This window comes from Urocitellus parryii, chromosome 10 (genome assembly GCF_045843805.1).
Source record: "Urocitellus parryii isolate mUroPar1 chromosome 10, mUroPar1.hap1, whole genome shotgun sequence".
In the NCBI taxonomy this organism is placed as follows: Eukaryota; Metazoa; Chordata; class Mammalia; order Rodentia; family Sciuridae; genus Urocitellus; species Urocitellus parryii.
The window spans coordinates 107,043,479-107,067,696 of NC_135540.1; the positions used below are offsets into that span (position 1 = coordinate 107,043,479).

At 40.4% G+C, this 24,218-nt stretch overlaps 1 protein-coding gene across 2 annotated transcripts; it reads left to right on the forward strand.

Annotated features, from left to right (window-relative positions):
* Window positions 1–3,633: 3,633 nt before the first annotated feature.
* Window positions 3,634–20,400, forward strand: Ociad2 (OCIA domain containing 2). Of its 2 annotated transcripts, none has more exons than XM_026386777.2 (7): window positions 3,634–3,678; window positions 5,758–5,883; window positions 8,303–8,399; window positions 11,588–11,641; window positions 15,490–15,537; window positions 17,456–17,573; window positions 20,319–20,400. In XM_026386777.2, the coding sequence occupies exons 2-7, from the start codon at window positions 5,818–5,820 to the stop codon at window positions 20,398–20,400; spliced, it is 465 nt and encodes a 154-aa protein (XP_026242562.1). In that variant the 5' UTR covers window positions 3,634–3,678; window positions 5,758–5,817. The 2 variants fall into 2 exon arrangements, with proteins under 2 accessions (XP_026242562.1, XP_077659661.1); XM_077803535.1 differs by lacking the exon at window positions 20,319–20,400 and adding an exon at window positions 19,915–19,999.
* The last annotated feature ends 3,818 nt before the right edge of the window (window positions 20,401–24,218 follow it).

The following is a 24,218-nucleotide window of genomic DNA, read 5'->3' on the forward strand; positions in this document are numbered from 1 at the left end:
CTGCTTGACTGGTCCCCTCTGCCTCCCTTACTACCCAGACACCTGTCCCTGTCCCTTGTTGTGTATGAGTCTATGTTCCTCCTCTGCCCAATGAGGATGCTGGACACACAATACACTGTAGAGATTAAGGGCATGCGCTAAGGAACCAGGCCACTGAGGTCTGAACCCTGGAAATAACACTTCCCAGCTGTGACCTTGACCGTGTAACTTAACTTTTCTGTGCCCCTTTTTCTTATCTGTAAATTTGGGGTGCTAGTTTGCATTTTTGGTGTTATTAAAAAGATCCCACAACTTGGGCTGGGGGTGTAGCTCAGAGGTAGAGTGCATGCTTAGCACAAGGCCCTGGGTTTGATCCCCAGCACAATAACAACAACAACAAAGTCCCTGAAATTATTTTGGGAAGGAAGGAAGGAAGGAAGGAAGGAAGGAAGGAAGGAAGGAAGGAAGGGAGGGAGGGAAGGAGGAAGGACTAATAGAGACTATAAACCTCATGGAATAAAGGGCCAGGTATCTTGCATTTGTTATTCTGTGCCTCATTCAATTTGTCCATCATCATTCATGAGCTAATAGAATGTGCCAGTCTCTGAAAAAGATTAATCCCTGCCCACAAGGAGCTCACCTCAAGAGGGAGTAACAGTGGTTCTAACGTAGTGTGATGACAGCTGAGCCACAGGAAGGTGGCATTATCTGAAGCACATGGCTGTGGAGCTTGGGTTTAAATTCTAGTTTCCTTTCTGGCCATGTGACTAATAAGTCACTATCACAACTCATGGACTGCTGTGGGATGCAGTTAAAAGATGAGGAGGGACCAGGAGAATGCTGCTATGGTTTGGATGTGGTTTGAGGGTCCCCCAAGGGCTTCTGTGTTAGAAGTTGGATCCTCAGTGTGGTGATGATGGAAGGTGGTGGAACCTGAAGAGGTGGGACCTAGGAAGAACTGGTCAGTTGTTGAGAGCGCTGCATGCAGAAGGAAGTAAGGTAGTTCTCATGAGAGCCCAATTAGTTCCCACCAGAGTGAATTGTTAAAAAAGAGAAAGCCTTACACCTCAATCCCTCTCTGGCTTCCTGTCTCATCATTACGATGCCAACCACCATTAGGCCTTCACCAGAGGCCAAACCAATGGAGCCACACAATCTTGGGTTTTCAATCTTCAAAACGGAGATAACTAAACCTCTTTTCTTTATATATTACCAAGTCCCAGATATTTTGTTATAAGAACACAAAATTGACCGATACAAGTTTGGCACATAGTGTTTAATACAGGTTATGACTCTTGCATTTATATACATGTATATGCATAAAGAAACATATTCAGGGGCTGGGATTGTGGCTCAGCAGTAGTAGAGCGCTTGCCTAGCACAGGCGGGAACCGGGTTCAATCCTCAGCACCACATAAAAATAAAGGCATTGTGTTGTGTCCATCTACACCTAAAAAAAAAAAAAAAAGAAAAAAAAAAAGAAAAGAAAGAAACATATTCAGACACAGAGACATATCAGATACCATTGCAAAGTGCAACAGGAATGCAGAAAGTGTGGAATTAAACTTGGGTCTGACAGGGTTTCCAAGAAAAGGTGACACCATGGTCCAGTCTTTAAAGAGTGAATGACAGAGGGATGGAGAAGCCGGAAGTTTGGTTCAGGATGAATTACAGCCCATGCAAAAGCATGAAAGGAGAGAACAGCAGTCACTCAATAGGGCCCTTGGGAGGCCCTAAGATAGATATGTTGAAGAGGCAGGCAAGAGCTTAATCACATAGAATCCTGCTAATAAATTTGGACGTTGCCTGAGGACAATGTAGGGCAACAGAAAGAGTCGAAGCTGGATCCTGCCATAATCCATTTAGCACTTCCTAAACTAGTCACTATTTTGTATCATTAACCAGTAATAATCAGCTTTATAGTCATGATCCTTAATTCTTGTAGAATGCTGAATTAAAAATAACAAAGGTTCCATTCAGTGTAACCAATTTCTAGGGCCAAGTCTATGTTATTTTCTATCTTTTGGAAAGTAACAAATGCTTTGTGGAAAGGAACTGTGTCTTTTCTCTTTTATCTCTGAATATGCTCAGAATGAAACATGGATACATCATATTTGCCCAACATATACCAACAGGGGAACTCATAATCCATGCACATTACATATGTTAACTTCTAGTTATCTAAGGTGACCTATTAGAACATTCTGGCAGAAAGTAGAGGGGGCTGGGGCATGAATTATACTAAAGCAGGAAGTTGAAGGACAAATGCCTCTTCAAGTATTTGTTACAAGGTAGACTTCAATGTAATGGAGGGCTGTTCATATATACCACAAAACCAATTACAAAGCTGATCCCTTCAGACCATAAAATGGCCAAATCACATTTCTGGTTTCTAGCAACACAATATAAAATTAGCAGAACTATGCACCCTTTGACTTAGAGGAAAAGGAGTGAAGAGAAAAGAAAACACCCTATGGGAAGAAAGAACTCACTAAATCACATGAATAGATGTGGTCTAAGGAAATCTACTGGGGAGCGAGGGAGACGCGGATACAAATCTTCAAAAAACAGCAGTGTCTTCACAATCTTTGAACCCAGATGGTTTATTCAGGAAATATTTATGAAGGCCTTCCTATGTCTGAGATGCAAAGGACTTGATGGTGAACAAAAGAGAGTCCATCTTGTTCTGCTCTTCATGAAAGGAAAGGGAAGGCTTTATACAACTGTACACATAATAAATACATAATAACAACTGTGAACAGTGCTGTAAGAGAAAACAATAGCAGCCTGTGCTGTGAAAGAGAAGAAAAGGTTTGATTTTTTACAGGGCTGGGCCACAAGAAAGGTTCTGCTGAAGAACGGTAGGGAATCATGAATAGGAAAGGGCCAGGCGGGTGTCATGGGGAGAGGATCCAGGCAAGGGGAGGCCTCCGTGCCAGGGCTTGGGTGGAAAAGAGCTGAGAGAGCATGAAGAACAGAAAAAAGCCCTGGGTGGGTGGTAGGCATCAAAGAAAGGCAAGCTCTGGGCCAGGGCTGAGGCTGAAGTCTTGGAGACAGATTGGGACAGAAGGAAAAGGTGATGAGAGCCTTCACTGCGATTCAGAATCTCTCTCCATCTCAACACCCCCAAGGAGTCCCTGTCTGTCAGCCCAGGGAAGAGCCCTAAAGGCACTCCCCCCAGGAAGTAACTTTGCCCCCACAGTTTAGTAGCAGGTGGCAGAGAAGGGACAAGTCCACGGACAGAGGACCAAGCCAGGGACCAAGCTGGCCTGAGTGTGACTCCGGACTCCTGGGTGACCTTGCACAACCTGGCCTGTAGAGTGAGGATAATCGTGCTCACCCTCAAGGGCTGTAGACCGGACTGCACACGGGGAGGGTGGCCTGGCTCCCCCGGGAGGGTGCCAGGGGAAACGGTTGCTGCCGTGATGGTGGGGAGGAGGGAGTCATCTGATAGACCCTGAGGAGGTGGAATCTGCCGGGTGTCAGAACAGGGCCTGGGACCGTGGAGGGGGACCGGAGTGGTGGCAAAAGCTGGGGTTCAGCCTCTCTCGATTGTCACCACCAGAAAGACTGCCAGTGGGGGTGGGGATGCACTTTGACGCGGTGACTCAAGCGAGCGATAAGCTGCGAGGTGAGGGGGCGGAGCAAAAGAAGCTGGAAGGAAAGAAGGAAGGAAGGAGAGGGATCTGCGGAAGAAAGGTGAGGGCCGGGGGCGCCGGGGACAGGGGACTCGGGCTCGGCGCGGGGCTGCGGCCGAGCAGGGGGGTGAGCAAGGCGCCGGGAGAGGGCCGCAGCCGCTAAGGGAAGCGATCTGCGCCGGGGACGCGGCCTGGGAAGCGACCCCCACCCCCATGGGTGAGCCCCGGGGTTGGGGGAGGTGACAACGGGAGGGATGTCCGCTTTCCTTCTGGGTATTCGGGACAGGCGCATAGACAATGCAGCCCTTTGAAGGGTGCGCGGCTGGCGTTGGCCGCTTTCCAACCCCTCCGCTCCCTCCTGCCTCTGGTCCCTGACCATCAGCCACACCGTCTGGGGGAGGGGGTGGCCCTGGTCGGGGTTTGGGGGGACTTGGGGTTGACGCAGTTTCCAGTATGTCACTTCTGGATAGCACCCCTCCTCGTCCATTCTACAAACACCCCCATCCTGCAGCCAATGTCCACCTGTGAGCATTCCCTGTCCCCTTCCCCACCACTGGAGAAGCCCGTGCGACCTGGGTGTGGGTGGTGGGAGCTGCACTCGGAAGGCAGCCCCTCAGAAGCCTTGCTTAGATGTGGACCCAGATACAACTGGGTGCAAGGGGAACCTAACCTCCAAACCTGGAGGATGTGCTAGCTTTGCACATTTAATGCCCGATTGAGCAAAAACATTCTAAGATCAGCAAAGAATTTCTAGGGGTTCTCAAAACATAAGGTGCCCAGGGCCCCAGCTGCTCATATACCCACTGAGTACCGACTCCTTAGCTGGGGCTTTCTATAGGCTTCATTCCTCATCCTTCATTTTGGCAACAGCCCCTCAAGACGGCTGTGCCCATTGTATCCACTGAACAGGTGAGAAAGCTGAGGCATAGACACACTGACTTGCCTCAAAGTACAGGGCTAGCAAAAGGGAGAGACAGGATTTGAATGCAGAGACTTAGCACTACAGGATACTGTGCTGCCTCTACAGTAACACTGGGCACCTAAAGTGAAATTGGGTGCAAGTAGAGGCCACCTTTGCTCATACACCTTATGGTTTAGTAATTAATGCAGGAAACAGAACTGTGTGTGATAAGATGTTTGCAGAAAGTCAGGAGTAGTCTTGAGGGGAGTAGGAGGAGACTTGTGACCTACCTGGAGTGTATCCATCTTTGCCAAACTCAAAATCTAATCTCCTGAACCATGTAATTACTTGATCATTGCATTTTTTAAGTCTGCCTTCTTTTTTGTTTTTTCCTTGTCGATACTCCCTTGAGTACAATGTTCACATTCTCCAATATTCTTTTTAGATACATTTATTCAAAATTTATCTCTCAAGTCTATGAATCATCTGGAACTTCAAACCCCAGTCCTCAAATAGTCTAATCTCTCCAGACTAATTCCACTGTTTGCACCCAGGCACCCAAATCCAACATTTCCAAACCCCAGTTTATCATCCCTATTCTTCCTATTGGCATCTAATTTCCGGTCTCTGCAGCTTCTTGCCTGGACTATTGCATTATTTTTCCAAATTGGTCCTCCTGCCCCTAGAATCCATCCACCCACTGGACATTCTCTTGAAATCTCACAAGTCAGTCTCGTTGGGGCCTTTAGGCCTAGCAGACAGAATACACTGTTCTCACTCTTCTTCCTTAGCACCCCATACATGCCTCTAGGAGAAGGAGTGCTTCTCATATGACACAATTGTCAGTTTATCTGCCCTCCCCTTTAGACTCTCATTCCTTCAGCAGTTTTTTTTTTTTATCTTATACTTTGTATCCTCAGACTTGGTGCATAATAGACATTTGATAAGTGTTTGTGCAGTTAATGACCTTGTCGTGGAATGAAACTATTTTTTAGAATACAGTTTATAGGCAGGAAAACAGTTCACTATGCACAGTGTGACATTTCACTCTCAATATGATCTGTCACCATTAGTGAGTTATGTGGATATGTAGTGTGAGGGGTTGACATTAGAAATTAAGTTTGTAGATGGTTAAGACTAGGGACAACATGAAAGTAATTTTTCCAAATAAGTGCCATTGAGATTAGGGGTGAAAGTGATTTTTTTCAAGGTCCAGTGATTCTTTTCTATTTTCCATAGCCATTTGGTCAAAGAGTAAGCAGAGCCCTCAACAAGAAGAGAGGCAAGGACAAAGTCACCATGGCATCAGTGTCCACTCAGGGGAGCCAAGAGAAAGGTCCCCACTTGCCACCACTGAGCAAGCAGGTATGTTTTTAATTTGGGGAGTCTGCCATGTTAAGAGGAATATCATACAAAACTTTTGTTAAACCCCACTCTTGGCCAGCGATCTTACTTGGTTTTGTGTTTTGTTTTATTTTGTTTTTTTCCGGTCTGACACCTTGTTGGATGGGTACCGAGAACACAGAAGGAATATGTGGGTTGTACTTACAAAAGTTGTACTTACAAAAACTTTCTTGACTCTTTCCCATTTAGGATCCAGCTTAGCTAACTCTTAATGGAGGCTGTCAGTGACTGCAAAAGTTTACTGCAGCAGAGCAAAACTCTTGGTTGTCTCTAACAGAAGGGTACATTTTGCTTATTTTCATATTTTTCTTACTAAGGATAATTATACAAAGCATATGCTACCGACAGATGTTGCTTTTAGGATAGCAGAATTCTTAATAACTAATTAGCCATCAAATTGAGAACCCAAGTGTTAACATGAGCACACTTTTTCCAACTTGTTCAGAATGGATGTTATGTGTTTCAGAAACAAATATTTGAACAAGAGACACTTGAGTCCAGGAGTTCAAGAATAACCTGGAAGATGTACTGAGACCCTAACTCAAAAAAAAAAAAAAAAATGTGCCGGTGCCAGTAGCTGTAATCCAGCTACTGAGTGGACTAGGGCAGGAGGATTGCAAGTTCAAGGCCAGCCTGGGCAATTTAGTAAAACCTTGTCACAAAATTTCAAAATACCAAGTAAAAAGGGCTGGAGATGCAGCTCAGTGGTAAAGTGCCCCTGGGTTCAATCCCCGGTACCACAATAGATAAATAAATAAAATTTTTAGGTTTTAAAAAGAAAGAAAAAGAGCAAGTATTTGATGGGTAAATGGAGTGATCTTGGCCAGTGATCTTACTTGTTCTCTGGGGTAAACATATCAAGCTAAAATTGTTTATGGAGGAGAAAATGGGGATTAAAATCAAATTCCTTTCATGTATGATTTTGTCAAAATGAGCCCATCTACTATGTGTAACTATAATTCTCTAAATTAAAAAAAAAGTAAACTATAGGAGAGGCAAACAGACCAATGATAACAAGTCACAAGCAGAAGACATTGGATACCTGAACTGCCTCTGTGAAACAGAGAGCCATAAAACATTTATAGCCGTGAAGGAAAAGGATCACCAGAGCTCCGCCCAGGAGTCTGTGCACGAACTCTAATCTTGACTCTAGGACTCAGAGCAACTGCGACAGTCAGCTGTGTGTATATGTGTGTTTTTGGATGACATTTTTCTTCTTTCTGCTGCAGCCATAGCCAGGACAAGAACAAATGCAATACTCCTTGACTTACAATGGAGATACAACTCAATAATCTTGTCATAAGTTGAAAATATCTTAAGTCGAAAATGCATTGTAAACATCTATCCTACTGAAACACATCCTAGCTTAGAAACACAACACAGTACAGAGCATGAACTTTTCATCCTCACAATTGCCTAGGGGAAAGGTGGCCACAGCTAAATGCTGCTGCCTGGCATCACATAAAAATATTTCATTGCCTATTGCTAGCAATATAAGGAAAAGATCAAAATTCAAAGTATGGCTTCTACTGAATGCGTATCACTGCCATGCCATCATAAAATGGAAAAATCTGAACCATCAGTAAGTCAGGGACCGATTTGATTTACCTGGGAAAGGAGGCGTGCTTGCTGAGGAGCACAGGTGCTAAGAAATGGAGGTAAGTAGAGACTGATGGCAATTGCTTCTTCCCATTGTGCATTACCATGTTACTGGTTGTTGTGATTCATGCTGACCACTGCAATTGTACTGTGCCAAGGAGAGTTGGAGAGAAAGAAGAGGGAGGATGCCAGCTTGCATTGCTTGTAGATCTCTGAAGGCATAGACGCTATGAATCCCTCCACCTTGTTAATATAGCATCATGCATGTCAAGTGCTTGGCATAGTGCCTGGCCCATGAGAAAGTGCTCAAGAAATGGTGACCACCATCCACACTGATACCTACTACAAAGAGCCTGAAAAGGAACAGTGGCAAAATCAGCAAATCCTTCTCTTCACTGAGGAGGCAACACTGAGCTTGATCTTAAGAGCAGGTAGGTGAAGGGAGAGAGGGAATAGCACTCTAAGTATAGTCAAGCCCATGGACAGAGGCATGGAGGTGAAAGCACACATGGCCTCAGCAGTAATTCAGCTTGACCAGTAGCCACTTCATGCACTCAAGTCAGTGAATCACCCTGTCTCTCCAACTGGGATTCTTTCTTTGCCTCAGTCCATCTAGAAGGTCCAGTTGGGAAGCTTATGGAATTGGCCATTTCTGTATATAGGCGCAGCCAGCCCAAAACACAAGCCAAGTAACAAGAGAAGAGACCTCCTCCTCCAGGGAAAACCAAGTAGATGTTTTTCTGATAATCTCAGTTAACTCGTCATGTAACTTTCCTTACAGAGCATGTTGTTTTGCCCAAAATCAAAACTGCACATCCACAGAGGAGAGATAGCCAAGATTATTCGAGAATGTCAAGAAGAAAGTTTCTGGAAGAGAGGTAATTGCATCCTGCTCAATCTTTACTAGCATTGCATTTGATGCAATAAACTGCCTCCATATCCTATTAGAACTACAGGAATGATTTATTTTTGAGCAGTGTTTGCATAAATCCCTAAAGAACTTGGATATTCAGGGATGTTTTGGGTTAAATCCATCTGGAAAAATTTTTTAGGGCAGAGATAATATCTGATTATGGAGCACTTTGCCTTACTTAGCAAAAACTGCTGCTCATTTAACTCTTTCCTTCACATGAGCAAGAACATGTGCCAAGATTATTGTCTAGAATGTCTTTATTACCAAAGACTAGATCTTTCTAACCTCCACTGGAGTCTAAGCTTCAAAGAGTCAGAAATAATGTCAAGTTCATCCCAGAGCCTAGCACAATGCTTCACACATAGAGAATTTCTCCTAAATATTGTTGAGAGAAAGAAAAATGGCAGTGTTCCATTAATGCTTCTCTTATATTGTCTCTGAATAGCCTTTTCTGCTGAGTTGCTTCCTCTTTCTGAGCCTGCCTTACATAAAATAAGGGTGTGAATTCAGGCTGTGCATTAAAGTTTCTTCCAATTTAGAAAATTCATGATTTGTTGTTTGAGAATGGCATAATAGAGCTTATAGACAGAGCATCAGTATTGTGCAACATTGCTGACACAGGGATAATTTTTGCTTTACAATACTCATTTTGATTTCATAAATCATTCAAATTCAGCATCACCAGTTTTGGAACTAACACTCTGTAGGAGTTGATATTCATTATGCATTACCATGATTACTGATTGTGCTTCTAGAAATGCATGTCTTTTCTGACAACCTATGAGTAAATAATTTAATTGCGCACTAGTAGATTAACACTTCATTATGACCCATTTGCCTGCCACCAGGCAACTAGTTATAGATGGAAAAATTGGTTACTGTTTGAATTTCCTTGGTTGCCAGGAAGAGCTGAATGTTTACCACTGCTCTCTGCATTTGAGAGAAGTCATTTGGCACATTTTGACAGAATTAGAAACTGCCTTTGCCAAACTAATTGTCTGTTCAAAAAGGCATAGCTAAACATTGTACATATTTAACATGAATGAAGTCATGTTGTAATCTTCCATTTGGATCTTCAGGCAGACCTCCAAATTGGTGGACAAAAATGTCTTATAGACTTTAAAAAAAAAAAAAACAGGGAACTCTCCTCAGTGAAAGATGAAAGCAGATTCGAGAGTAAATAGGATCCTTGATTTTCTGTATTGGAAAAAGCCAGCAGCTATGAAAGACATTATTAGACCATTTGGAGATATTTGAATATAGATTGTGCAATAGTTAATTATCCTGGAGTACCTCTAATGGTCTTGTGACTCTGTAGGGAAATATTCTTGTTCTTAGAAGATATCTTCTGAAATATTCAGTGATGAAGTGTCATGATGTTTACAAATTTCAAATATTTCAGGAAAAAAAATAGAGATAAAGCAAATTTGGTTAAAAAACTAACAAATATAGATGAAGACTATGCAGTTTATTATATAGTGCTTCCTAACAATTATGTAGGATTGAAAATTGATGTATACATATATGTATGCGTATAGATACAGGCAGTTCCCCAATTCAAGAACTAAGATGCTCATGTCAAATGTAGTGTTCAAAATCTTGTACAAGTCAACCATTCAGTAAATTTGGGTGTCTGATGTATTAGTTGGTTTTTCATCACTGTGACAAAATACCTGAGATAAATCAACTTAAAGGGGGAAATATTTATTTTGGCTCATGGTGTCAGTCTCTGGCCACTTGCTTCCATGTTTCTGGGCCTGCAATGAGGCAGAGCATCATGGTAAGAGGACATGGCAGAATGTGGTTGCTTAATTCACAGCAGCTGAGAGGCAAAGATAGAGAAGGAAAGGGATCAAGGACAAGATACATACTGCAAGGAAACATTCCCAATGATGCTTCCTCCGAGTAAGCCCTACCTCCTAAAGTTTCCAACCAACTCCCAACATGCCCACCAGCTAAGGATCCTTTGGTGGACACTTCAGATTCACACTATAACATCAGAGATGGAGTAAAATGGGTTTTATATTTGGTCAAACTAATGGTATGAAACAGGCTGAGTGACCAGGGAAGACCCCAAGAGAATTGTCCCTATAGTGCGTAATAAATACTTTTTGAATAAGTAAAATAACAAATGAATAAAACTTACATTTAAGGAAGTAAAACCAAAATCTCTGAGCAATTCTCCCCTGACCTCTAGGTGAGGCACCATGTTTTAAGTTACCAATATTTTTTAAATTTATTTTATTTTTAAATACATGATAGCGGAATGCATTACAATTCTTATTACACATTTAGAGCACAATTTTTCTTTTTTTAATATTTATTTTTTAGTTTTAGGTGAACACAATATCTTTATTTTATTTTTATGTGGTGCCGAGGATTGAACTCAGTGCCTCACACATGCTAGGTGAGCGCTCCACCACTGAGACACAGCCCCAGCCCAGAGCACAATTTTTCATATTTCTGTTTGTAAAGTATATTCTCACCAATTCATGTCTTCATACATGTACTTTGAATAATGATGTCTGTCACATTCCACCATCATTGCTAATCCCCTGCCCCCTCTCTTCCCCTCCCACCCCTCTGTCATATCTAGAGTTTGGCTATTCCTCCCATGCTCCCCCTCCCTACCCAACTATGAGTCAGTCACCTTATATAAGAGAAAACATTTGGCATTTGTTTTTTGGGATTGGCTAACTTTATTTAACATTATCTTCTCCAACTTCATCCATTTACCTGCAAATGCCATGATTTTATCCTCTTTTATTGCTGAGTAATATTCCATTGTGTATATATGCCACATTTTTAAAATCCATTCATCTACTGAAGGGCATCTGGGTTGTAAATTGTACTTTTATCAACATTGATGTGGCTGTGTCCCTATAGTATGCTTTTTTAAGTCCTTTGGGTATAGACCGAGGAGAGGGATAACTGGGTCAAATGGTGATTCCATTCCCGGCTTTCCAAGGAATCTCCATACTGCTTTCCATATTGGCTGCACCAATTTGCAGTCCCACCAGCAGTATATGAGTGTACCTTTTTCCCCGCATACCCCCCAACACTTATTGTTGTTTGTCTTCATAATAGCTGCCATTCTGACTGGAATGAGATGATATTAAGATACCAATATTGAAGGACATTTTTGTTTTACAGCTCTGCCTTTCTCTCTTGTAAGCATGCTTGTCACCCAGGGACTAGTCCACCAAGGTAAGATTCAATATTTGTTAAATTGCTTAACTTCAGAGAGTCCAGTTTTCTGTGACCCTTCTGGCAGCTCCTCAGCACTGGGCATGTATTTTTTTGGTGAAGGATTTTTTTAATGCATGCTTCTGCCTCTTTTTAGCATAGGTCCCTGTCCCCACAGAAGAGATCTTAGACTCTGGAATGAGTGAATATATTAGATTACCTGGCAAAGGGAAATTAAATGGCAGATATAATTAAGGTTGTTAAACAGCTGACCTTACAATAGGGAGATTATCCTAGGTAATCCAGGGAGCCCAATTTGACCAAAAGAGTCTTTACCAGACATGGTGACACACAACTATAATCCCAGCTACTCAAAAGGCTGACACAGAAGGATCACAAGTTCAAAGCCAGCCTACCTGTTGTAGGGACAGATGAGGCAAGGCACTGAAGATAGCTGGAACAGTTTTATTTGGCTGCAGCCAGGTTCAGAGGGCACAGCTTTTGCTGTAATCAATCAATCCTCTAAACCCAGAGTTCAGATAGTTTCAGAATTTTATACCCAACATATAAGGGGAGGGGCTCAGAAGTTCACAGTCTGCAAAAGTTCACATAAAAGCAGTTTTTTTCTTTCACTGTTCTGGGCAAGTTAATCCTTTAAAAATAGCACCTGAGAAGGGGAGAGCTTCTTCTCCCCTTTCTTTCCTCCCCCCTGCCAGCTGTTACCACAGAGCCCAATTGGTAACTTCTATTATCTTAGAAATGTAGACATCTCTGTGAAGCCCCAGCTCAAGGCCAGAGGCCTTGTTTACACATTTCTACAAACTACTATACTGGATACACATTTGTGGAAAACTAGTAAGAGGGTGTCCAGAACCTGAAGTGCTGATTTCTTCCTAACCAGTGGCCAAGTCAAACAGGGCAACACGAAAATTGGAAGTTTATCTACTTTGAACTCTTTGGTAGAGACTCTTTTGCTGACAGTCCTAAAGTCAACCATGGTGAAGATTTTGGAGAAACCCAGTTAAGACTTTTCTGTGGAGAAAGGGGGTGCCACTACATGACAACTTAGCAAAATCCTATGTCTCCTGTAATTCCAACAGCTGGGGAGGCTGTGACAGGAGGATCACGAGTTCAAAGCCAGCCTCAGCAATTGTGAGGCACAACACAACTCAGTGAATCCTGTCTCTAAATAAAATATAAAATAGGGCTAGGGATGTGGCTCAATGGTCGAATGCTCCTGAGTTGAATCCTCAGTAACCCCCCAAAAAATCCTATCTGAAAATGCAAAGGGCTGCATATAGCTCAGTGGTGACGTGTTTGCCTAGCATGTGTGAAATCCTGAGTTTGATCCCAAGGATGAAAAGAAAAAAAAAAAACCTAAAAATTTTAAAGTTCTTTTAAAATAACAAAGGGGAAGAAAAGACAGATCCAGAGAGAGGACAGCATAAGGAATCAATATTGCAAGACTTTGATGATGGAGGAAGGGGCCATGAGCTAAGGCATGATGGAGGCCTCTAGGATCTGGAAATTCCAGACAACCTAGCAAAGAAAGCAGCCCACTTAAAGAATGCAGTTCCAACTTTATTTTTAAACTAGTGAGACCAATTTGAGACTTCCCACCTCAAGAACTATAATAAACTTGCTTTAAGCTACTACATTGGTGGTAATTTGTTATAGCAATCATAGGAAACTAAAACAGTGCCTTCCATTATACCAGAGTCCCTGTGCCTTCCGGCCTCTGGCTGTGACTGGGCCGATGGTTCACTACAGAAGGGTGCTCCAGGTAGGAGGTGAGTGGAGTGGAAGTCCACCCAAGCTCTGCCCACCAAGCCATTTGTCCCAGCAAGAAGCTAAACCAACTAAGGAGGGTACCCTGTCTGATGCATAAAAGAGACCATGAGGACTAGCAGCCACGTGTCTCTCCCTACAGTGACCTCTGCTTACCTCTGAGTTTTCCTCTCCATTCCTCGTTCCTCATTCTCTTCTTTGTCTCCACCTAGACAGAGAATTCTTACACATTGTGTAGTCCCCAGGTAACAACAAGGCCTCTGACCCTGTTTAAGTTCAATTTATTGGATGTTTCTAGATTACCAAGATTTTAAAAGGACTATTTTAAAAGGACTATTTCTTCCTGGTAAATATGAAGGAAGATGTCCTAGTTCTTTTTTGGATCTCAAAGATTACCTGTGTCATGTAACCAGGAGAATTCCAATTTAATCAATATTATTCTGGCTGTAAAGGTCATGTATTAAATATGATTTCATTTTTATCACTTGAAGATAGTCTTTTAATAGGAATATATTCATCAATCAGAACAAGCCTTCATCAGGCTATTTCTGACACAGCAAAAAAAAAATGCAGCCAGGACATCCATAGAATTATGTTTTATAAATATTAAACTACTCAAGATCTATCATCTCTGCATCTGTGCATATATATTTTTTCAGAATTATATATTAGTTTTCCATAGTTATTGTAACAGATTATCACAGACACCATGGCTTAAAAACAATAGATTTATTAACCTACAGTTCCAGAGGCCAGAAATCCAAAATGGGTCTCACTGGATTAAAATCAAGACATTGTTCCAGTTGTATTTCTTCTGGAAGTTTCTAATCTTCCTTTCCTTTTCCTGCATTTATTTGCTGGCAGCCCCCTCTTATGTCTTTAAAGCCAGCAATGCTGAGCCAACATTTTCTCACATTGTCATATTTGGTCCTCTCCAATGCCCTCTTCCACATTCAGGGATTGTTGTGATTATGTCGAAGTTATTCTACTTTCTACCTAAGTTTTTATGTATTATAACATATTTATAGTTTCTTAAGATTATGGAGTGGACATTGTTAGGGGCTACTATCCTGCCCACCTCAAGTTATAATATTTCTTTTCTTTCTTTCTTTCTTTTTTTTTTTTTTTTTTTTTTTGGTACCTGGGATTGAACTCAGGGGCACTCAGCCACTAAGCCACATCCCCAGCCTTTTTTTATATTTTATTTAGAGATAGGTCTTACTGAGTTGTTTAGCACCTTGCCATTGCTGAGGCTGGCTTTGAACTTGTGATCCTCCTGTCTCAGCCTCCCACACCACTGGGATTACAGGTGTGTGCCACTGTACCCAGCCACAAGTTTTAATATTTTCTTATTTATTATTATTTTCTTAGTTGTAATTGAACACCATACCTTTATTTTATATTTATATGTGGTGCTGAGGATTGAACACAGGGCCTCACATGTGCTAGGAGAGAGCTCTACCACTGAACCACAAACCCAGCCCCTACTATTTTCATTTAAAAATTGTGACAGTAGCACATGCCTATAATCCCAGCACTTGGGCAGCTAAGGCAGGAGAATTGCAAATTCAATCCCAGCCTGAGCAAATTAGCAAGACCCTCTTTAAAAAAAAAAAAAAAAAAAAAAGGACTGGGGATGCAATTCAGTGGTAGAATGCCCCTAGTCAAAGCAAGATAAAAAAGCTTTAAATAAACACATGCACGAATGTGCTCACAGGCACACACACACACACACACACACACATACACACACACATACAGATTGAATCTCTAAACTGAAACTTCCTATATTGAGTTACTTTAAGAGAGAACAGGATAGTGAGTCATTTTTTGAACTTAAATCAGTCTTTGTTTCATATTCTTTTTCTATATGTTAAAGCTAATATATGCTATTTGCCTAAAATGGCTATTCAAGAGTTAAACTCAGTCAAGAAGTGAATCATAATTATTTTAAAATTGTTTCTTTAGATTAAGACTATGTATACATTTAAGAAATATTGCATCTTAAATTTTGCAGTTTTCCTTAAAAATTTAAGTAGGTTGCAAAATAAAATATTAATTATCTATATATTACTCCTTAGGTTACTTAGCAGCTAACCCAAGACTTGGATCATTGCCTAAACTTGCACGTAAGTCATTAAAGTAAAAAAAGCAGATTCATTTTGGAAGAAAGAGTGATATTTTTAACCGCTAGGGAAAGGAATGTCCATTTTAACCAACTTGCCTGCATTGACTCTGAAAAATTAGTCACTATTTTCTATAGCTTTACATTCTTACTTTATTCAACACTTCCTGATATACAGGAAGTGTATAGGGACTTCTCCCCAGATAATCCTCTTTAAAGCATGAACTAAGAGGGACTGACAAGATATATACAGTTGTTCCTCCAGATTTGATGGGGATGGGTTCTAAGACCCCTCCGGGATACCAAAATCCATGAATGCTCAATTCCCTTATATAAATGGCATAATATTTTCATACCACCTCTGCATATTCTCCTGTATTCTTTAAATCATCTCTAGATGACTTACAACACCTAAAACAATGTAAATACTGTACAAATAGTTGTTATACTATATGACTTAGGGAATACTGAAAGAAAGAAGTTTGTACTTGTTCAGTACTGACCCAAACTTTCAAATATTTTGTCTGTAGTTGGTTGACTGAGGATGTGTGACCCATGGATATGGAGGGCCAGCTTTAACAAAATTATCAACAGTAGAGCATCTGAATGATAAGACCTTAGGGTTTTTATTTTCTTCTCTTGGGCTGGCCAATCTTTTCAAAAGATTATCTGTCATGGACATTAAAAATGAGTAATGAGCTGGGGATTTTCCAATAATAAATTTGCCACACACTTGGGGTTTCTTCTTCTTCCTCTTCTTGATACACATAGACCTTCTATGTACAAAGAAGGTACAATCTCGAATCTCATTCCCAGCCAGAGGGTTCAAGATTTTTTGCTGCAACCAGCACAGCCATTAATTCAGAAATCACCAAGGGGCGTTGGGGGATTGAGAAAAGACAAAGACATAGAGAAAAGGCTGGGGCTAGGTGGGACATCACCCACTGATGGAGGATGAATGACCCAGAGCTAGCTCAGTAACTTTATCATATGGGGTTTTCTCATCAAAAGGATTTTCTGTGAGAAAGCATGCAGGATTGAAAGTCAAAGTACTATATGACAAATATAATTATCAATTTACTTTCATAATTCTCTGTACCTGGCAGCTGATGTCTGCACTTAGGGTCAAGACTGATAGTCCTGTGCCTAGCACACAATCTCCTTTAAGCAGGGTGTCACCATAGCAACTGGGCAGTCTTGACCTGCACCTTTTCATGGGAAATTTCCAGTGCAGGCGCAGCTCCTGCTGTAGGTCAGAGACAACCATTCAAATCACTGCTCCCAACAACTTCCTTCATAGGAGGTTTCCCGCGCTCATGACATCACTTCTAGAGGTTGCTCCCAACCCTTCCAAGACCTTAAAGAAAGTAAAGGAGCTTTCCTACCTGTGATTTAAAGGCTTCCAATAGTCACAGTGCAGATCCCCACCTTCTCTCCTTGGTGGCCTAAGCCATCTGTTTAACAGCTGCCACCCTCTCATTGCCCCATCTCTGAGACAGCACCTTCACTTGCTCTATCCTGGTCATTCTGTTTCCAGTTCAAAGAAGAGATCAGAAAGTCTCTGGTTCACAGTCCTGCTCTTTGATAGGGTCTTCACCCTCAGAGTTTTTGTTCATTGATTTACCATAGTACTTTTAGATAAAAATGACTAGTCTTGATGTTTGGTGTGGTAGCACATACCTATCCCAGTGATTTTGGAGACTGAAACAGGAGGATCTTAGTGAAGCCCTAAGCAACTTGTTGAGACCCTGTCTCAAAATAAAAAATTAAAATGGTTGGGATATAGCTCAGTGGTAAAGCACCCCTGGGTTCAAAATCAGCACTTAAAAAAAAAAGACTAGGTTTAATAAAAAAAATTCAAGATGATAATTAACGAAAGAGATTCTGAATCTTTCAGTTACCTATGTTTCTTGCTTTTCCAGTTGCTGGCATCTTAGGATTTGGCCTTGGAAAGGCTTCATACATAGGAGTATGCCAGAGTAAATTCCATTCCTTTGAAGATCAGCTGCGTGGAGCTGGTTTTGGTCCAGAGCATAACAGGTTTGTAACCTGCTTGACTAAGAGATTATAATGAAGATAATTATAAGTAATTAAATGAAGGGTCACTGACTGTAACATTAAACATTTTTTAAATTCCTTCATTTAAAAACCCTCTTTAACCTTCAAGTTTTGAGTTGTTACAACTCAACTTCGATAATTATTAAATTAGCTAACTATTTCATTTTATAACAATATCTAATGAGTACCTATTATGTCCAAGGCATTGTGCAAGTCTCTGAAGAATATCTTGATGAGCACAAATGGCTTCTACCATCACAAGGTTACGTAAAATTTAAACGGTCTTCCTTATGGAAGGCTTCTGAGAGCCTTTAACATGTTAATAGCATGAAATATATATTGTAGTTTTCTCTGGGGGACATAAGCAGCAGGACAGTGGAGTTCACAGGACTACCTCTGCTGTTGGAGATTTTGGGTTGAAAACCACTCCATCCATTTCCTAAGCCATATGACCTTGAATACATTTCTTAAACTCTCTAATCTTCAGTTTCCTCATCTGTATAAAATGATGATCAGAATTGTTTCCATGGGATATTGCAAGGAATAGAAATGGTTATTCATGACTCATAAGTGCTATTTCTTTTATAGTGTTATGGGACTAGTGTTAAAGACACATTTCTCTGAAGACCCCTCACCCATCTCAGTAGATTCTATTTGAGAGGCTGCATGATATAGTGAAAACAACATTGGACTAGAAATCAGGGCACCCCAAGTTCTTTTTCCATTTGCAAAACTTTGGAGAGCCACCTTCCCTAGTCCTATACTGGTACCTTAAACACTGTCACTTCCTGTTGAGCCACATGCAACCCAGAGAGGTGCACAGAACATACAGCAAGGAGATGCAGAGACTTTCTGAGGTGACCTAGTTAGCCATATCCTGTTTTTCAATTAGCCATAGGTAAGGCTCAGCCCATTTGTTTTCAAACCCTTACATATTCCATTTTAGCAGCAATGTTGCCTGAGAGTCATTAATTCTATGTTTACAGACAACTCCAACATCAGTCCATCTTTACAAAGCTGAGTTGTAGGGTCAGCTTTCTGAAAAGCAATTGACCACAAGATTCTGGTCTCTTTAGGGAAAGTTTTATAAAATCAATACATGCAAAGGAGAAAGTTTTCTTAACTGTTCCCTCTTCCTCTTTAATTTCAGGAAGTTCTTTTGCTATTATCCAACTTCAGGTTCCATAATAATTATAAACCAATATTGAAATCTGTGTTTTCCAGACAGTCTCCATTGTTCTGCATTTTAGAAGAAGGCGGTTGAAGTAAATGGTCTCCAGGGTTGCTTTGAGCTCTTTATTCTATAGCTCTGTTTTGCCTGCCCTCTTGTAGCCACAGCAGCTGCACTCTGGGCTCACATTAGTGGCTGGTAACCATTGCTAAGCCCTTGTGAAGGGCCATTACCAGTACATCTAGAAGCAACGATTCACAAAGCTACTTGATTTCCAGTGAGGGGGAAGGAGGGAAGAGCCCCTAGCTAGGTTGAGGTCTAGAAGCTTAAGGAAGGGGCCTTCTTAAAGGAGATGATGATGCTTGACTTGAATCTTCAAAGACCAGTGGGAGTTATAGCAAGTTTGAAAAAGGAAATGCTAGGCCAGGAATGGCCTGCTCAGAGAAGGAAACCTGATTGATTAATTCTTTAATAAACCCATGGATACACCCTATGGCTGAAGCATAGAGAGCTATTGGGAAATGGTAGAAGACATCTGGAGGGCAAAGCAAGTAAGGGTCACTCCCTGAAGGATTTTATGCCACACTAAGGATTTCTACCTAATTCTCAAAGCAATGGGGTAAAATAAGTGATAAAAGGAGGAGGGTGGAGGTCATCATCCATCTCTCTGGGGACGTGCAATAGCAGCTTATGGTGTTGCTGCCTTCTGGAATGACCCTTCCCACTCAAGCAAGGTTGATATTTCTATTATATAGAATTCACCTCATCCTGTTCTGCTTAAATGGTCTTCCTGTTGCAAATTCCTCATGGTAGTAGGTGTTCAGTAAATGTTTATGGAATTGAATTTGTAAGATTTCAAAACTAACACTGGGAAGGGCCTCCAGGACATCAATTCCTCAAGTGTGGGTATTTTTCTAATACAAAGCTGTGCGTTTTCCTTGGTATTGTGTTAGATTCTAAGGAAACTGTTGCAAATCAGGAAAATTATTTCTGGAAATGTCTTTGCAATTTTTTAATTAAAAAAAATTATGTGTGCTCATGTGTGTCCAAACCTAATTCCATAAGTTTATATTATATTAAACACTATAGGCTTATATTATATTAAATACTACATAGATGCACTATGTATTTTATGATTTTTTTTTCTTTTAGATGAGGTCTCACTGCGTTGCCCAGGCTGGCCTCAAACTCCTGGGCTCAAGTGTTTCTCCCACCTGAGCATCCTCAGTGCTGGAGCGATAGATATGCGCCACTGTGCCTGGCTTATTTATGATTTTTTAATGTTATTGTTAGAAATTACTCAAGTTCAAAGAGTCAAGATGTTCAACCTTTGTGTGACTCCAACCACAAAAACAACCATCTGTTTCAACATAAAGTTTGTTCTTGGCTTTATTTGGATGAAATTTGGGGAATCTTAAACTAAGAACAAATATTTTTCCTGAAGAAATTGGGCTAGTGAACTTTAGAACAGAAGACTCCTCTAAACAACATTGTGTTAAGACTAGAGCTTCTATTGTCAAAGTACAAACCACTACCTGTTTTTGCTTCTCTTCTAGGCATTGCCTGCTTACCTGCGAGGAATGCAAAATAAGGCATGGATTAAGTGAAAAGGGAGATTCACAGCCTTCGGCTTCCTAAACTGTCTATGGCTTTTGAGTTTTCTAAACCTCTGAATTTATACACATTTAAAATTTCAAGAGTACTTTAAAATAATATACTTCTTTTGATTCTCTTGCTCTTTTGAAATGCTTTCTGTGGAAGGCTCTCACCTGAATTGAGCATGACATATTTTTCTGCTAAGAACATGTTGAGAGCCCTCACATACCAAACAAACACACAATAACAGCAGCAGATGATATTGCACCCTGCCTGGCTTACAGCTGAGTAAAGGAATTGAGTCTTCTCTGATTAGCCTCCATCTTTTCTTTCACTCTGCTTTTCTTCAATGTTTTAAGTTCTCTAGTAGAGGACAGGAATGAATGAGGAGGAAGCTGGGGAGTCATGACCCAAAGAAAATTCACGTATTTGGAGATAGAAGTACAGGATGAGAAAGATTGTGTCTTTTATAAGCACTAGAAGTGTTTCCCATTGCTAGGCATGGTGGCACATGCCTGTAATCCCAGTGGCTCGAGAGGCTGAGGCAGGAGGATTGAGAGTTCAAAGCCAGCCTCAGCAACTTAGCAAAGGGCCTAAGCAACTCAGTGAGATGCTGTCTCCAAATAAAATATGGGGATAGGCTGGAGATGTGGCTCAGTGTTTTAGTGCCCCTGAGTTCAATCTCTGATACCAATAAATAAATAATAAATAAATGAATAAGAAGTGCTTCTCAAGACATAGGAGCCAAGATTTCATTCAAAATGGTCAAAATATGAAACAACTGTCCTTTCAGTGATGGACATAACTGTGAGGCTCATCAGTGCATGAGGTTTTTAAAAACACCTATCATCTTTCAGTTACCTGCTAAGCTAATAGGTACGCATTTGTGATCACTCTTTAACAGGATACTTTTGTAGACTACTAGTGGCCTGAAAGAATAAACCCATCTTCCCAAACCATTCTCCTTCTTCCAAGCAGCTCATTTATGGGGAGAATAACTTGAGGAATTAACTCACAAAATGATAAACTCTTAGAATTTTAGGGAGTTCAGAGTCAATTTAACTCCAAGAGTCAGATTTCTATTCTCCAACCATGTTCGTTGCATGAAAAAAAAAATTCTCTATTTGGGAACCTTTTGTTTTACATCAAGTTGGCTAAGCCTTATTAAAAAATCTTCAGTTGGATCTTTGCACCTGCTCGGGAAAATGCTTTAGATATGTATTGACATTTATGTTGTGTGTATGTGTATGTGTGCATACACATTTGTGTTTCACTTAAGATATCTTAAAGCCTGTAGCATGGAAGTAAAAAGGGACACCTCATCATAAGTTAATACTTGGTATAAAATATTGTATTTGAAAAGCCAAAAATATGTGGAAGTTTTTCATTCCAAACATTAACTATATGGAATGGATGGCTTGACTGAGCTTCCTCTTTATTTTACATATCCTGTTTTTTAGTCAATAAAGTTCTATTTCTATAAATTAGAATGCAGAGCAAATATCGTGGTCTTTCTCCCCCCACCCCCCACCCCATTGCTGGGGATCAAACAACAAAGGGCCTCATGCATTCTAGGCAAATGCTGTACCACTGATCTACACCTCAGCCCCTATTCTAGGTTTTTGAATGCAGTTTAATTTTTGGCTCTGACATCTAGCAATTGATGATTCTTCATTATATCTGCTATTGAAAACAATCCAGAATTAGGGCCAGTTATTTCCTGCATCCCAGAAAATGATTTTGCAGCAAGCCATTGTTAAAAATAAATCTTGGCTAGGGGCTGGAGGTGGGGTGATACATGACATGCCTAGCACATGGGAGGCCCAGGGTTCAATCCCCAATACCATTCAAGAAAAAAACAAACAACAACAACAAAACAGTCTTTGTGTACTGGGAAAGAGTGCATTATTATTTACTGTTGACATCTTCATAGTTCTCTATCAAATTGGATTTATTGCTTGGACTTTCTGCTTTCCCTAAGTAGACAAGTTATTCATGGAAGCAGTTTATCATAGTGATTTATCTTGTGTGAAGGAAAATCAAGAAGAAGAAATCTGGAAGGTCATCCAGATTCATACCTCTAGTCATTGCAGAAGGAAAGTAACTTGAAGGAAATATCTGCTGCTCATGTTTCACCAACACTCATAACCAAGCTGGTCATAAGCTTATGAAAGCAGAATCTTCATAATGGGAAAAAAAAAACTTGGCAAAGAATAGCAGGACAACATTGTGGATAAACTTGCATGAAATAGAAAATAAAATATGAGACTACATAGTAACAGTTGTATACCTAACCAACTTTATTAACAGATTTTCCTATGATGATATGGTCTGATATTCTAGAGTGAATAAAATGGAAAATATCCTATTAGAGATGCTACTCAACTTTACAATGGAATTATATACTGATAAACCCATCATTAAGTCAAAAATATCATCAGTCAAAATGCACTTTGTACACCTAACCTACCAAACATCATAGCTTAGCCTAGCCTAACTGCTTGGAACACTTAGATTAGCCTATAGTTAGGCAAAACCATCTAACACAAAGCCTATTTTATATAAAATGTTGAATATCTCATATGGTTTATTGAATACTGTTCTGAACATGAAAAACAGGATGGCTATATGGGTACTCTTTTGCCCCATAGTAGTTGGAAATCCTATTGTACTTGGGAACTATCTTTGTTTTGAATTCGATTAAAGGAATTTACAATGCAACATTAATCTGCTTTTTTTCTTGTATGGAACTATAAGAGACAAATTTAACATCTGAAATCAACAAGTCTGTCTCACACATTTTTAGTCTGTCTAGACAACAGTGAAAATATTCCTAACAGAGGAGAATGACACAAATAGGAAGATCTACATGTAACCACAAAACATCAAAATAATTTAATCCAGCGCATCCCTGTGATTCTCCAATGAACCTTGGAAAAGCACTATTTTCTTTGCTTATAAGTGGATGACTTCAAAGGAATCTTTCAATGATACTTTTAAATTTCAGGGCATTGGTCAAACATTCCACTCTTTTCACTAAAATAATCATTTGTTTCTAAATCTTGATCCAGTTTGTGTGATTCTGGAGTTCAAATGTTATTGTCAGAGTTAAACTATATTCTACAAAAAAATGTATTATTTCACAATTTTAAAAAAGCAACCTGATAATCCTTTTGTGTCCATTTATCTTATCAAAATAATCAGAATTTCCAGTAAGATTTATATATTATTGATACATAATATATAAAAATATTATGTACTGCATATAATGCTTATATATTTTTAAAATACTCATTTAAACAAAGATATTCTCTTCCCTTGCTTTCAGAATGGATGATTTGTCTATTTTCTGTTAATATTTTGAAAGTAATAAAATTTATCTTGCTGACTTGGTTAAGTCTGCTAGTTAGTTTTCCACTCTGTGACAAAATACCTGAGAAAATAAAGGAGGAAAGGTTTATTTTGGCTCACTGTTTCAGAAGTTTCCATCCATGGTTGCTTGGCCCCATTGTTATGAGCCCATGGTAAGGCAGAAGGTCATTTGAGGGAGCATGTGGCAGAACAGAACTGTTTTATCTCATGGAAGCCCAAAAGCAGAGGAGAGAGAACAAGGGAAGGACCAAAGATAAGATACGTCCTTCCAAGTGTGCCCCCAGTGACCTACTTCTTCCAACAAGGTCCCACCTCCTATATTATTACCACCTCCCAATAATGTCATCAGCTATGAATATATCAATGGATTAATCCATTGAGAGGTCACAGTCTTCATGATCCCAAGAGCCTCACCTCTGAACATTGCTGCATTAGGGACCAAGCTGTCAACATATGAATCTTTAGATCCAAACCATAACATCAAGTGT